Source organism: Triplophysa rosa, linkage group LG1 (genome assembly GCF_024868665.1).
Source record: "Triplophysa rosa linkage group LG1, Trosa_1v2, whole genome shotgun sequence".
NCBI classification, from domain to species: domain Eukaryota; kingdom Metazoa; phylum Chordata; class Actinopteri; order Cypriniformes; family Nemacheilidae; genus Triplophysa; species Triplophysa rosa.
Window position 1 is genome coordinate 2,017,410 of NC_079890.1, and position 14,119 is coordinate 2,031,528.

The 14,119-nt window shown below is 39.8% G+C and overlaps 1 protein-coding gene across 1 annotated transcript in view; it reads left to right on the plus strand.

Annotated features, from left to right (window-relative positions):
- The window catches only part of elp4 (elongator acetyltransferase complex subunit 4), a 53,555-nt gene extending 40,175 nt beyond the window's left edge, over positions 1 to 13,380 (plus strand). Inside the window, exon 10 of the mRNA XM_057361803.1 lies at positions 12,237 to 13,380. Within this exon, the coding sequence (XP_057217786.1) occupies positions 12,237 to 12,347 (111 nt within the window). The 3' untranslated portion in view covers positions 12,348 to 13,380. The remainder of the gene's footprint in view (positions 1 to 12,236) is intronic.
- The last annotated feature ends 739 nt before the right edge of the window (positions 13,381 to 14,119 follow it).

Sequence of the window (14,119 nt, forward strand, 5' to 3'; positions counted from 1 at the left end):
TGTCACTAATTGATGTCTATGTGTCGATCTTTGTGCATGTTTACACGCACAGCCGCCCCAAGCGCATAGGAAAGATTCCACAGTTCTTAGTTGCCATTCTGAACTTAGGTTCCTGAGAAACTTTCACAGACAAAAACTTATTTTTCCTTGACTGTTGGTCATCTGTGAGTTGAGTCTGATTTAAAAGAGCGTGAGACCTAAATGAATAAAATAATAATTATTGACAAAAGTACCAAAATTTTATTCACCACTCATAACCAGCTCATACTATTATCAATTCTTAACTTAATATTAACTGTTAACATTCGAAACTGATATAATTTATATAACCGTATCTCCATGACACTGAATACTGAAATAAACAACATTGCATTTGTACAATAATGTAACACTGTGTTGACAAAGTTAACAAGCTCTCTTCAATACTTTCGATTGGTTAAATATATGCAAAACCATACAGACAAACATGAAGCTGAACACAAAATATCTAAAAAATAAAAAATGAAGGAGATTCAAGGTTTTAGTCTGACATTGAAGATATTAAAAAGAGACAGCAGCGTGTGTGTGAGTTTTGTTTGTCCTCTTAGCAAACATAAGCAAACGTAGAGGCCTAGTCAATTTCAATGAAATAAGATCCAAAGAAACATTTCGCAAAATTATAGATTTTTAGTGGTGAAGTTAGTTACATATATAGTATATAAACTATATAAACATAAAGGGTAATTTGAATGCTATATGCAGTTGTTTTGATGTATGTGGGGTGATACTCTACGTGATCCAGTTTTTGTTTTATTTGTTAACTTTAAGAAACATTGTCTCAGATAGAAATTTGCTTATAAAAAGCCTGTTTCTAAAAATCTTCTCTTTAAAAAACTTGGCTATAAGAAGTCTGGCTATATTACACATAGCTGTAAGAGGCCAGACAAGAATCTTGGATATATGAAGCCTAGCTATAAGAAAAGTCTGGCTATAAGAAGCCTGACTATATGAAGACTGACTATAAGAGGCCAGACTATAAAAACCTCACTTGCTATAAGAAAAAAGTCTGGCTATAAGAAGCCTGACTATAAGAGGTCAAATTTATAAAACCTGGCATTATTATGCCTTGCTATAAGATGCCAGACTATAAAAAGCCTGGATATATGAAGCCTAGCTATAAGAAAAGTCTGGCTATAAGAAGCCTGACTATATGAAGACTGACTATAAGAGGCCAGACTATAAAAACCTGGCTAGCTATAAGAAAAAAGTCTGGCTATAAGAAGCCTGACTATAAGAGGTCAATTTTATAAAACCTGGCATTATTATTCCTTGCTATAAGATGCCAGACTATAAAAAGCCTGGATATATGAAGCCTAGCTATAAGAAAAGTCTGGCTATAAGAAGCCTGACTATATGAAGACTGACTATAATAAGCCAGACTATAAAAACCTAGCTATAGGAAGCCTAGCTATAAAAAAGTCTGGATATAAAAAGTCTTGTTTTATGAAGTCTGACTGTAAGAAACCCGGCTATACTGTAAGTGCACTGACTATATGCATGTGAAAATATGTGTGTGCCTCTCTACTCCGTGAGAACTGCTCATGGAATGCCATAGTGACAGGCACTTGTTGTATGCCCAGAGCCAAGGGTGGTGCTCGTCCAAAGGTGTGCGTTTTTAAAGGTGTTCCTTGAGCCGTGGCATAATCCTGACAATACCCGAGATGCTTTCCAATTAGTTGTCAATGGTACAGGAGTCTTGATGAGCCCGTTCCATTTTTGGTGTCAGATCACATCTGTCAGCGTCACTCAGCCGCACCGGACGCGCTCCTCGTCAAAATCATTAGCTCGGCCACGAGCAGCCGCGCGCCTCCCGCCTCGTGAATGGCCGCGATCATTCATGCTCCCGTGAGTGTGATTGGTCTCTCGCTGAGCGGGATTCAAAAAGCGGTGATGTGGGAACGGGCTTTTGGCAGGTGCGCTGACTGCTCGTGTGCTTCGGTGTTACCATGATTATGATCCATTTAGATCGCTGATAGATAAATGCCCCTTCTGTTCCACAACCACAAAAACATGCTGATTCCTCGCCTCATTTCCTGGGGTTTTGTTTTATTTGAATGTTTCCGCCAAGAATCACTCTTTCTTCTGTGGAACACGAAAGAAGATATTTTGAGAAATGTCGCAGTGGTTTTGTGTCCACACAATGAAAGTCAATGGGGGGAATGTTTTAGGGGAACTGTCCCTTTAACTGCATTCATCTAAGGTGTTTGCTAAATAATAAATGAAAATATGTTCACATTTCAATCTACAGACAGATACGCATACGCGTCAGATCCGCTCTCACTTCATTCTCCGCTCGGGCTTTATGTCATTGTTGTTGCCAGTAGGCTGTGTGTATTTATTTAGGGGTAATTGGAGGGAGAATCTAGCGGGTAATGAAGTGTATCCACTCATGTCTGCTCCCCTGCGCGGAGGGCTCAGCGCCTCAGCAAGCCAGCGGTACGTCGCCAGAATGCTTATTTTATACCCAGGTGGACAAACACAATTACGGGGCTCGTCCTCATCGTGGCGGCCCAGGGTTCGAAGCAATGGTTCGTGCGCGCGTGCGAGCGCCAGATTGGCTGTTCAGCGGAGCTCGAGAAAGACCTTTGAGTGTCCCCGCTGTTCTCTTGCCTGGCCCTCCGGAGCGGCCGTATGATTTCGCCAACACCTCCGGTATTTAACTCTGTCGTGGAAAAGCAAGCCGGACGCTGTTCATGATTTACATGTCATTTGGTGCCTCATATTGTGTGAAATTCAATTGCACAGCGCAAACTGTAGCCAAGCACTCGCACTTTCTCTGTCTCGCCGCTTCTCTTTATCTCTCGTTTGCTTCTTTTCTTCTCGTTGGTGGACTGAAGTTGAAAAGGAGGTGGTTGGTTACATCTCTCTTGAGGCTGTTTTAATGCTTTTATTTAAACAAGCGTTTTCAGTCGGTCAGATGAGTATTTTTTGTTTTTTTCTTCTGTTCAATTTTAGTACAGTCAAAAAGTGTAAACACGCACTTTTTTTCACCTGGCTGTGTATTTAATGTTCTTATATTTTAGCTTCTCACTACTTAAATATAAAAGTCGGCACACCAATGCTCCAAAAAAAAATTTTTTATAGACTTTCACAAAAAGTGTAACGTTTCGAGCTTCTCACTTCTTAATATCCATTACAGCTCTTCACAGTCTCTTTCTGAAGTAACGATTTCAGGTGCATTCTGGGAAATGTTCAAAAGGAATGGTTTTGAAAAGGTTCCCATGTATACTGGACACTTGTTGGATTCTTTTACTTCAGTCCTTTAGTTTTTATGAACGTAACATAGACCGGAAGTTAACTTTTTGTCTGTGTTTGGTTAAAATATAACAGTTTATTTTAGGTTAATTTTTATTACTTTATATTAATATTTTATTGTATATTCATTGTTTAAAATTAAATTAATTATTTGCGGAGGTCTACCGGAAGTTAAGCTTGCACCACGTGACGTTTGTTTATGTTGTTGCTGCGGAAACTGTCTATAAAGTCAGGTATACTATACAAACTAAATGCAATTGCGATCACACCCTCAGCCTTCAGAGAGAGCATCCAGCCTTTGCTGTCATATTTTGGAGAAAAGATGTTGGGGGATGAAAACGAAAGCACCAGCAGCAGGTTATCTACATTCATTTTAGTGACTGGGAACGCTGCAGCGCGCAGGCTTAAAAACAGCACTATCGTTATCGTATAATGGTTGTAATGTGAACGGCCCTTAATCCTAGCTGCATCTTGAGTGAAAATGTCATTGACTACGTTTACATGCACCCTCATAATGCGATTATTTAAACGCAGTCTTTCGATTTGAATAATGTGATTAAACTCATAAATCCAGGTAAGCATAACCGAAGGAACGCCAGTTTTAATCGCGATATGACGGCATGTAAACACCTTAATCGCATTTATGCTGCTCTGATCAAGTTGCGTATGTGCTTCTGTCACGCACCTTAAGCGCAAATTGATGGTAAACATGACAGTCGGCAGTCTGAACCGTCAACACAACTTGCTGTCAGTAGTCTCTGCTCTATAATAACGCGATGATCGTACGCCACCGTTACGGAGACATTTTCCATCATATTTCTAAATTCCTCACGGCGCCGAATAACCATAAAATACGTCCACATAACAGTGTTTTGCATTTGACGTGATTCACGCGAATATATTAAAATGATAGCAGTAACACACACCTACTATACCCGAGAGTATCGTTTGTGCTCTGTATCAGCAGACAAAACTTCCGTTTAAACTGGAGCAAAGTTAAAAAAATTAAGTCCTTACTCTGATTATTGGAAATAATCGCATTATTGATGCGCATGTAAATGTAGTCATTGTTTCCTATGGACGCAACGTGCGCCGGATGTGACTGAGGTGGCTGAGACAAAACGCGGAATCATGCATAGAGTCTATTGCAAATATTTAAGCGCAAGTCAAATAAAGCTGAATAAAAATCAGACACACGTAACCCCGTGTGCTGTAGTGTCTTTGGTGTAAATGCATTAGTAATCTATTTTAAAATCAAATTAAACATACACCATCAGATGAAAAGTGCTTTAAGATCAACTTTTCAGTCAAATGTTTCGAAACTTAAATTCTGTGTAAATGTACACAAGACTACAAATGCACATGAATTGTATTTCTTTAACGCTTGTGTTTGAAGTGTCATTTTAAGCTGCGCTTTATTAGCCCTCTTAATCGCTGCTTCAGATGCATAAGAGTGCTGTCGGTCCTATTAGTGATGTGAGGTCCAGGCCCCACACAAGTGTAACCGCAAACAACTCGAGGGCCACTTGAGAGCCTCTTCACTGAGAATAAACCTGCTGTGACGTGACAGCCAGAGAACGCGAGCATCCATGTCAACACACAGGATTGAAGTTTTCAACTACAGGGTTACCTTATGGGCAACACAGACAACCAACAGCACCTTTTGGCCAGGAGTCGCCATCCCAGTCGGCTCGGTGTTGTTGGTTAAGGTCAGACTTATGACTTTTGAAGTGCAGATTTTGCTTGAATGGGGGGGGGGGTTGCTAACGGCAACACCTCTTCGGGCCTGCAGTATGAAGTCTTCAGTATGCCCCTCTTTGTCCCCACAAGTGCTGTCCTTTTGGCTAAAGGGACTCTTTCTTGTGAAGAGTTACAACCTGTGATGGATTACCCCCCCCCAATTCATTAACACACTATGAAGCACTTAAACACACTCTCTCTCTCCCTCTCTCGCTCGCTCATACACAAAGTTCTCCTTTTGTTTAATCTGCAGCCTTTCCCCGTCAGTCTCGGCGAAAGCCAAGTCATCCACACAAACCTCTTCTTTATCTGCCGTTTTCCTAAAAGAAATCTTTTTCCTCTGTCGTCCTCTCCCCACTTTCTCTCTCTCCTGCCCTCGCTAGTGTTCCTCCTCCCGTGTCGTCCTGATAGTTGAAAATACCTGCCGGCTCATTAGCTCCTTCCTCACGGCTCTGCACACGAATAAAGAGCAGGGACGGCTGACAGCAGAAGCCTTTAGCTCCCTGTCACACTCGCACAAATGCTCACACTTCTCCTAAGCTTCTAGGATGCTCTTACTGGGCCGAGTGATTGACTCCCACACCTCCGTTTGTAGCCGCATCACTTCCTTTTTATTTGTATTCTATAAGATGTAGGGTCTCTCACGCAAACTAGCACGCACCACACGTGCAGCTTGGACTGCGAGTCAGGGGTGCCCGCCGCCTGCCCGGCCGGTCAGAGGAGGTAGCACAGTAACCCGCCGCCGACCTCTTTGCTACTGTAGCGTAATGTGTTTAAACTGTGTGTGAACCCCTCTTCTGGTTTGGGGGAAGGGAGGGCACGGGGGGCTTGTTTTTGTTGTGGAGGTGGAGAACAGAATGGAAGGGTCCCTCCCTGCTTCTCACATTGGGCTTTATGCGTGATGGATTTGGGGTTGGTGTAAACTCCTGAGAGAAAAACGTAGAAATGTGCTTGTGTGTTTTGGTTTTGTTGACGGTGGATGTGCCGTGTAGACTTTTTCGCAGCAGTTGTGGTCAATTTTATGGTTTGCGAAATGGATACAGAGAGTATTAGCAGCATTGGCGGGAAAATTTAACTATTTTATGAGTTAATTAATACAATTTGAATCTTGCAGAAAACGTACGATTATTCGAAAAAAGAAGCGCTACCCGTCTAACAGTTACTGAGGTAAAAGAAGATCGTCCAAAAATAAACAAAGTAGATTTGCAACCTCATACAATATACAATGCTCATTCTAATGTAATAAAAACATAATGCTTCATTATGTAAGGTCTTTATACACGTCTAAAGACATAGGCTGCGTTCCGAAATCGCCTACTTCCATACTATATAGTAGGCGAGTCATGAATAGTATGTCTGAAACCTCAGTATGCAAAAAACCAATAGGCGAGAAATACCCGGATTGTCTATTACTTCCGCCGAGATTCGTGAGTGTGGATCGGATGGACACTTCTCTATCCCATGATGCCACAGGAGCTGAGCAACGGTCAAATTTCAAAAGTAAATCAAATAAATATAGCGGAAAACTTGAAGACGGACGACCGTTTTTAATGTATGTGCCAATAAATGAATTTCTCGTGACTAGATTATGTTTTTATCAAGCTCACGTGTAGATTGTTGTTAATACGTCACGTCCGAAATGTATTCATACTACTCCCACTCATGCTATATAGAACATACTGTTTTAACGGCTGATATGTAGGTACTTATTCAAATTCACTACGCGATACCACAGTATGCGATTTCGGATGCAGCCATAGTTATGTATTATATTACATTTTTGTCAATAGATCCTCCAAAAAACGACATACAGCACCTTCCTGTTGGTTTCCTGTCCTCTGCATAAAGGGTTAAATGAGGATTTGTGAACGCTAGAGAAAGCAGAAGTGGTGAATAATGTCATATCGTATGCCGCCTTCATCTCTCAGCTCAGCCAATCGCATTTGAAAGCAGCACTTACATGTGTTTGTCCTCTGCGCCATATGTACTCCAGTTCACCTCGAGGGCACCTGCCCAGCATTCACATCCCATCCAGCCAGTTCGCAAGGGCTCTTTAGACCCCCGGCCTACACCCGACGCCCGTCCAACAAGACCCGGGGTCCATTCGTGTGTCACCTCTCCAAATACGAGTTAACAGAGAGCAGTGAAAATTCCCCCCAGACTCACCCCCCCTCATTTCTGACCTCTGCGGTCACTTGCCTAGAGATGGAGAGCGCAGTGGACACAGCTGACCACAGGGGGAAAGGCATCGAGAGTGATACTGATTGCAGGTTTTGGGATGTTTGTGTTACCTTCGCGTGTCCCGGTTGGATTTTAAATGCCGTGCAAAAGGATTACGGTGCAGTAATGTGATAATTATAGCGCGAGTGCCAAAAATGATCACTTCACATTATTTCATGTCCGAATGGTTGGAATATCGTTGGCTGCCAACTGGGCGTTATGAAATAGAGCTGTATTTAATTGCGCTTGTTCTTGGTACTTGTTTAAACACGCTTAATAAAAAGTGCTGAAATCACAAAAGGAAGAGTTAAAAAAGTTTTTTTTGTGTGTGTGTGCGTTGTAATTTATGCGTTTTAGTATACTCTGCTTTTGCACCATTGGCGTTAGGGGTGGGGCTTCTTTATTGACTTTTTTGGTAATTGTACGTTTTTGTATGATTCCACTTTTTTATTTTTAGGACTGAAGACTAAATGATCACAGATTCATCCATTGAATCTTGAGATCAGATTGTGTTTGGTGCGAAGTGTCTTTTTAAAGTCTCCATCAGTTCCTGTTCTTTGTGTTGTAATGCTCTTAAATCACAGCTGATGACTAATAGCACATAATGTTAGACTATCAGCAGATACCGTCTATACAGAATCATGTTTCACTGTTTGAGAGGTAAATGAAGGTGTACTTTGTTGGAGGTAATGATGGTCGCCGAGTTAATCTTCAGTGTCTTCTCCAGTTGCATCCGAAGAAGGTTTACCTCAGCATTACCAGTTTAAATGTAAAAGGTTTTGCTCTGCAACGTGTTTCCCAAGAAAAAAGTGGTTAGGCGTGTGCAGCGTTGTTGCATGGAAAGTTTTGAGCAAGTTTAAACCAAGTGTTTCATGCTTTCATGGATAATTTAACCATTTTTACCTGGAATCCAAGGCTCGGAGAGAAATATAGAAATGCTGGTGAAGAGAAATCGAAGATTATACAGCGCATGTCTTAACACTATTTTTGCATTTTGATGAATTGTATATCAATTTGATAAAGATAGTAATAGAATCAGAATTAATAATGCGAGTGAGTTAAGGTAAGGGGGTGCCGAACCAGTGGTGGTCTTGTAGGCCAAGAGCCAATGTAACTTAGTGAAGAAAGGGGTGACGTGCGCTCTCTTCGGTTCATTGAACACCACTCTTGCCGCTGCATTCTGGATCATCTGTAGAGGTTTGGTTGTGCAAGCTGGAAGTCCAGCCAGGAGCGCATTGCAGTAGTCCAGTCTGGACAGAACAAGAGCCTGGACTAGGACTTGCGTAGCCCACGCGCTATCTTATCCGACAAGTGTTTTAACACACAGTCTCCTCTAAATCCTGATGTGATTCTTCACAAGTGCTGTTAAGAGCATCAGGAAGTAGCTGCAGGGCTTTGGAGCTGTTACCGGTGTAAGGTTTTGTTCTGTGCCGAGTGTTATTAGTAACCCTCTTAAGAAAATCCCTCTTAAGATTCCTCTCAAGAGCCTCTTGAAGTGGTTTAAACTCATTTTTAACAAGTGAGTTGTTGGCGGAAACAGTCGCTGGCAGATGAACGAAACACTTCATAACAATGATTGTCTGTTAATAATCCACTCACACAGTGAATGGTTTCATAGATACAATGGCAAATGCATTATGGGAGTACTGTATGGGGCTTCAGCGTGATCAAGTGTGTCGTCCTCAGGTCCTCTTAGTCATCTCGTATTGATTGGTCCAGCTTGTCTCTGGGTTTAAGGTTGTTAAGGGGCTAATGAGGACAGGTTTTGTTCTGTCACTTTTGTGTTGACGGGGTGACACATTAAAGAACCAGGTTTAATTTGCTTACCTACTCAGAGTCATGAGTTTTGATCAGTGTTCTGGATTTTCTGTTTGAATGTTGCATGGCTTTTGGTTGGAGACAAGAGAATAAAAAGGAAAAAAAACGTGACGAGAGTAAAATTGTAGTATTGTGAAAGTAAATGAGGAAAAACGAGAATAGTCACAATAATATGAGATTCAAGTAGTAGCAATACGAGATTAAAATTGTAATATTTTTGGAATAAAGTCAACATTACGAGAATTAAATCAAAGCAAAATGAAATTAAGGTCATAGTATTTTAAGAATAAAGTAAAAATTAAGTGATTCAAATCGTAATATTTTGAGAATAAAGTTAAAATTACGATAATGTAGTCACAGCAAAATGAAATAAAGTTAGTAATATTTTGAGAATAATGTAAAAATTATGAGATTAAGGTCGTAATATTTTGAGAATAATGTAAAAATTATGAGATTAAGGTCGTAATATTTTGAGAATAATGTAAAAATTATGAGATTAAGGTCGTAATATTTTGAGAATAATGTAAAAATTATGAGATTAAGGTAGTAATATTTGGAGAATACAGTCAAAATTACGAGAATAAAATCATACCAATACAAGATATACTGTAATTCGTAATATTTTGAGAATAAAATTTTGCAGAACATTCCTCCAACCACATTCACGTCAAAATTAAGGATTTATTCTCAAAATATTGAGTTTTTATCGTATTGCAATGACTTGATTCTTACAATTTTGCCTTCAATCTCAAAATACTTCATCTTCAATCTTGTAAACATTTTTTATTTTTAATATAGCCCTAATCACTTTCCTATTTTGGTGCTTGCTCATTTATTTTATTCCTCGGGAAATTAAAACTGCAATCTGTATCTGTCTCCATCTCTGTTTGAACCATAAAATGTAGGTACTTATTATTACACGGACTGAAGTCAAATGACGCAAACTGACATTTCGGGCCAAATCTTACCCAGCGTCTTAACTTATAAATCATTATTATAAACGTAATGTTGCCAATCAGGGTATGGTGAGAAGATAGTATTCAACACAAATTTTCTTGCTCAGAAAGGCAAAAGCTACTTTGTAAATCTGCTCCTTTCTTTTTACAACTTTTCTCAATAGCCACAATGAATTTCCCCTTTTTTCTGACCGCAATGCTCATCCTGGTCCCTCTTTGATCCCTCTTGCCCGCTCTGATTTAAGCCCAAATCTGTACGTCGCTTCTCATGTTCTTCAGAATACCTGATAAGATCAGACATTTTGATCCTGGGTGCCACCTGAACGGGCTCCATCCTGCCTTGAGGGCTTCGAGATCTGAGTCTTCTGAAGGCGTGTGGAAAAGGCTCACGGAAATTACGGATTCTCTTGAGCTTTCAGGAAAACAGCTTACCTCCTGTTCCACAAACAATAGGTGCTTTGGAAGAGCATTGTCCGCTAGGAGATAAACATCAACCCAGAGACAATGGTCGAGGCTGTTGAGGGGTGAGAGAATCCAGCGAAAGACGAGGAAGATGAATTTACAAACTTGTTGAGTTTATGGCTAGTTGCCAAACAGTGAAGACCTTTATTAACCCATACGGAGCCGCATGGAGCAGTTTTTTGATCGATGGATGCACTTTTTGGAGCTTCAAAATCTCGCCCACAACTCGCTCCCATTCTAAGGCTTGGAAGTAAAATGATATGTGGTATTACAACCACGACTGCACTATTCTGAAAGAAGAAGGTCATATACAAATAGGATGCCTTGAGGGTAAAACATGGGGAAATTGTTTCTTTGTTTTGGGTGAAATATCCCTTTAAGGTTGAGGTGTTATATTCTACTGAGATACGCTTCACTTTACAAATGTTGTTTGAAACATGGCTTCATTCCTAAACCTAGCGTGATACCAACAGTATCATCAGTTCCAAAAGTTTCTTGCATGATCTATTTTCAGCCCAAATCCAAAACGGTTTTAAAATCTAAAAAGTGTTATCCTAAAAATGAAAAGGCCAAAATGTGTAGTACAAGTTCAAAAATCCTAGTCAATGAAATGAGAAATATACTGTTTTACCAAATTTTTGTATATGCAAGTTGTTTACTTTTTTTACTATTTTATGCTTACTAGAGAATTGTGTTAAAGTGGCCCTGCAACGGTGTGTCATGCATTCTGACTTTACAATGTTAAACGTGCCGTCTTCTCGTCTGCTTAACATGGTCAACTTGTCAAAAAACGAGTTGGGCGTATTACGTAGTATTTCTGTGCTCGATACACTCCCCCAGCGATCGTACAGGTTTCGGAAAGTTTTTTTTCGAACATATGAGTGTTTCGTAACAATTATTCTTAGAGAGAGAGAGAGAGAGAGAGAGAGAGAGAGCATACGTTTGCGAAGTTCAGGTGTTTGTTGGTTCACTGCATTTGGGTGATGAATGTTATATAAACGGTGGATATAACGCTGGATTTGGAGATGGTTTGAAACTGATTTATGGAGCCGTCCCAGCGCTAAAAGATGCCGGACATGAACCGCATGCGGTGAGTGAAACTGATGTCTGTGTTTTGTTGGCAATGGGTGCGCACGTGCTTTAGTTCAGCCTACCCCTCCCCCCGCACGCGCCGTATGCTTTCGGAAATAATCGTACAGCTGTATCTATCTTTTATAAATGTGATCAAACTAAATACTCTTCGAAGATACGAAGTATGCAACACTACTCTATAGTTACTGAAGATTAATATGAGATTGGCAGAAACCGCGTGTGTTTTTTGCAGATATGTGTAACTATATTTATACTACAAATATCATTGTTAAACTATAGTTAATTAAGTTTTACTACAAATAAAATATAAACTAATGAAATGAATAAATAGCTTAAATATTTTTTGTTTTACAAAAAAAATCTAGAAACCAATTAAATTAAGTTAAATAAATAAATACATTTTTAGTTTTACTACAAAATAAAAAAATCGAAACCTACCATGATATTACACAATATGATATATAATGGCGGATATGAATTCCTACATTTCAAAAACGGCAGGACTTTGTATAACAATCGCAAATTTGGTGGATTGGAATACAATGCAAACAACACAATATGCAGGGTTTTTTTCGTGAAGCCTGATTTCCATTTGTTGTTTTATCACTCGCCATGGAAGCCTCTTCATTTACATTCTCTCTCTCCTTCTTACAGAGACTGCATTTGCCTCCAGATCTGTCAGAGACAGTGAGTCGGGTGAGTAAAATAGAACTGGCAGGAGGATGTGGCACCACCGCCACAGGCAACAAGCACCTAGATTTCTAGCGTATTCCCAGAACTCCTGCACCACCCCCTCCAGTGTGATGTTGAAGGGCAGGAGTGTTGGAGCTTCACTCCGCCGGCGCCGGGTCACACCTGTACACTTACACTTATCATTACTACTCGTAGTTACATGAGGATGGTACTGCATTTAGTGACCACACAACAAGGAGATGAGGTGAAATGACATCCAGTGCTCCAGTGATGCCATGAAATCTTTTCAGTTCTTTCACACATTTCTGAGCGAGCCACGTTTGGCCTACCGATGTTAATTTCTCTTAGCTGGCCAAAAAATATCTGCTCAATAAATTTTGTTAGAAAAATGTCATGAATCTGTGTGACTGTCTTTTAGTTCATAATCTTGCTCCGTCCGGGATGTAATTAATTAAAGCATAAAATGTTTTCTTTTGAAAGCATTCATGATACTTGAGATCTTTTGTGTTGTATTTGCTTCTTTTCACGGGCCAGATGAAGAATGTGCGTGTTCACATTGTTCTCGGTCGCTCAACAGATGGACACCAGTGAGTGAGACATTAGTGCAAATGTACGAGCTCATCAGTGCCACCAGCAACACTCTTTGTGTTTTTATGACAGGTCCGTGAATTAGGTCAGAGGTTGTCATGGAAATAGATTCAGATACATACAGAACTGGAGACATTGTTTCTCTCTTTTGCGTCGGTGGGGTCATTTTTAGCACTCTGCATCGAAACTTTGTTTTTCATAGTTTTCTTCCATTCGTCACGTCATTTTCTTGTGTGTATCTTTTTTATTATTAAATACACATACATAGCTATATTCTTGAAGCATTTCAACAGCGCAATTATTTACCTGTTTCACATTTATTAAATATATACTTTATATCTTTGGCTCCCAGTGTAGATTTTAGCTTGACTTCGTAGAATAATGCATTTGTAATATGAAATGAAGTCATGCATGACATTTTCATTTCTGCCATCGACTAAATCAGTTTGTGACTACACACCGTTTTCACTATATGTAAGTGAATATAGCTGCCCCGTTATGCCAGGTATTTATAGACAATACATTATTTTTGCGTGAAGAACTATTTTTTTCAGACAAATAAGACATTTTTAACAGTAATATATTATAATATATATTTTGTAGATTTTTTAATATCTTTTACATACCTATGTGATGTGTTCTGTTCGATATAATACAGATACATATCCGTGTTTAAATTTGTACTTTTTATCTTTTTAAAAAGTTTTTATGTAAGCAAGAAAAAGTATTCAAGTATTTTTATTTTTATACATTTCTTAATTTTTCTAAGGCTTATGTATGCAGGACGTATTCAGTACACTTAAACAATCGTAACAAATGTTTTTCGGGCCTTAACTCCACGTTTTTTGTCTTGTACTTTTTCAATTTATATAAACTCTAAATTCAGAAATGCAGAATACCAATACATCAACAAAAATACAAGTGTTTCTCTTGTTGGTAGTGAAATGTAAGCGTTCTGTCCTAGTATTCAAACAAATTTTTCCAATCTGTCCCTGCACAGCTTCAAAAACTCATCTTTTTACTTTTCAAATGTCAGCGTCGCTTGCATTGCTATCCAGTGGATGTGTGTGTTTGTGTTGTGAGAGACATTTCCGATCGTCGTTGTCCTAAAATCCCACAGACCACTACTTGACCCAGCGAGTCACCATGACCGGCCTCACACCCCTGAAACACTTCCACACGGACACTTTCCCCCGTCCCGTCCCGTCCCACCCCTCCAGCTCCCCGCTGAGACAGCAAGTGAGGCAAAAGAACTC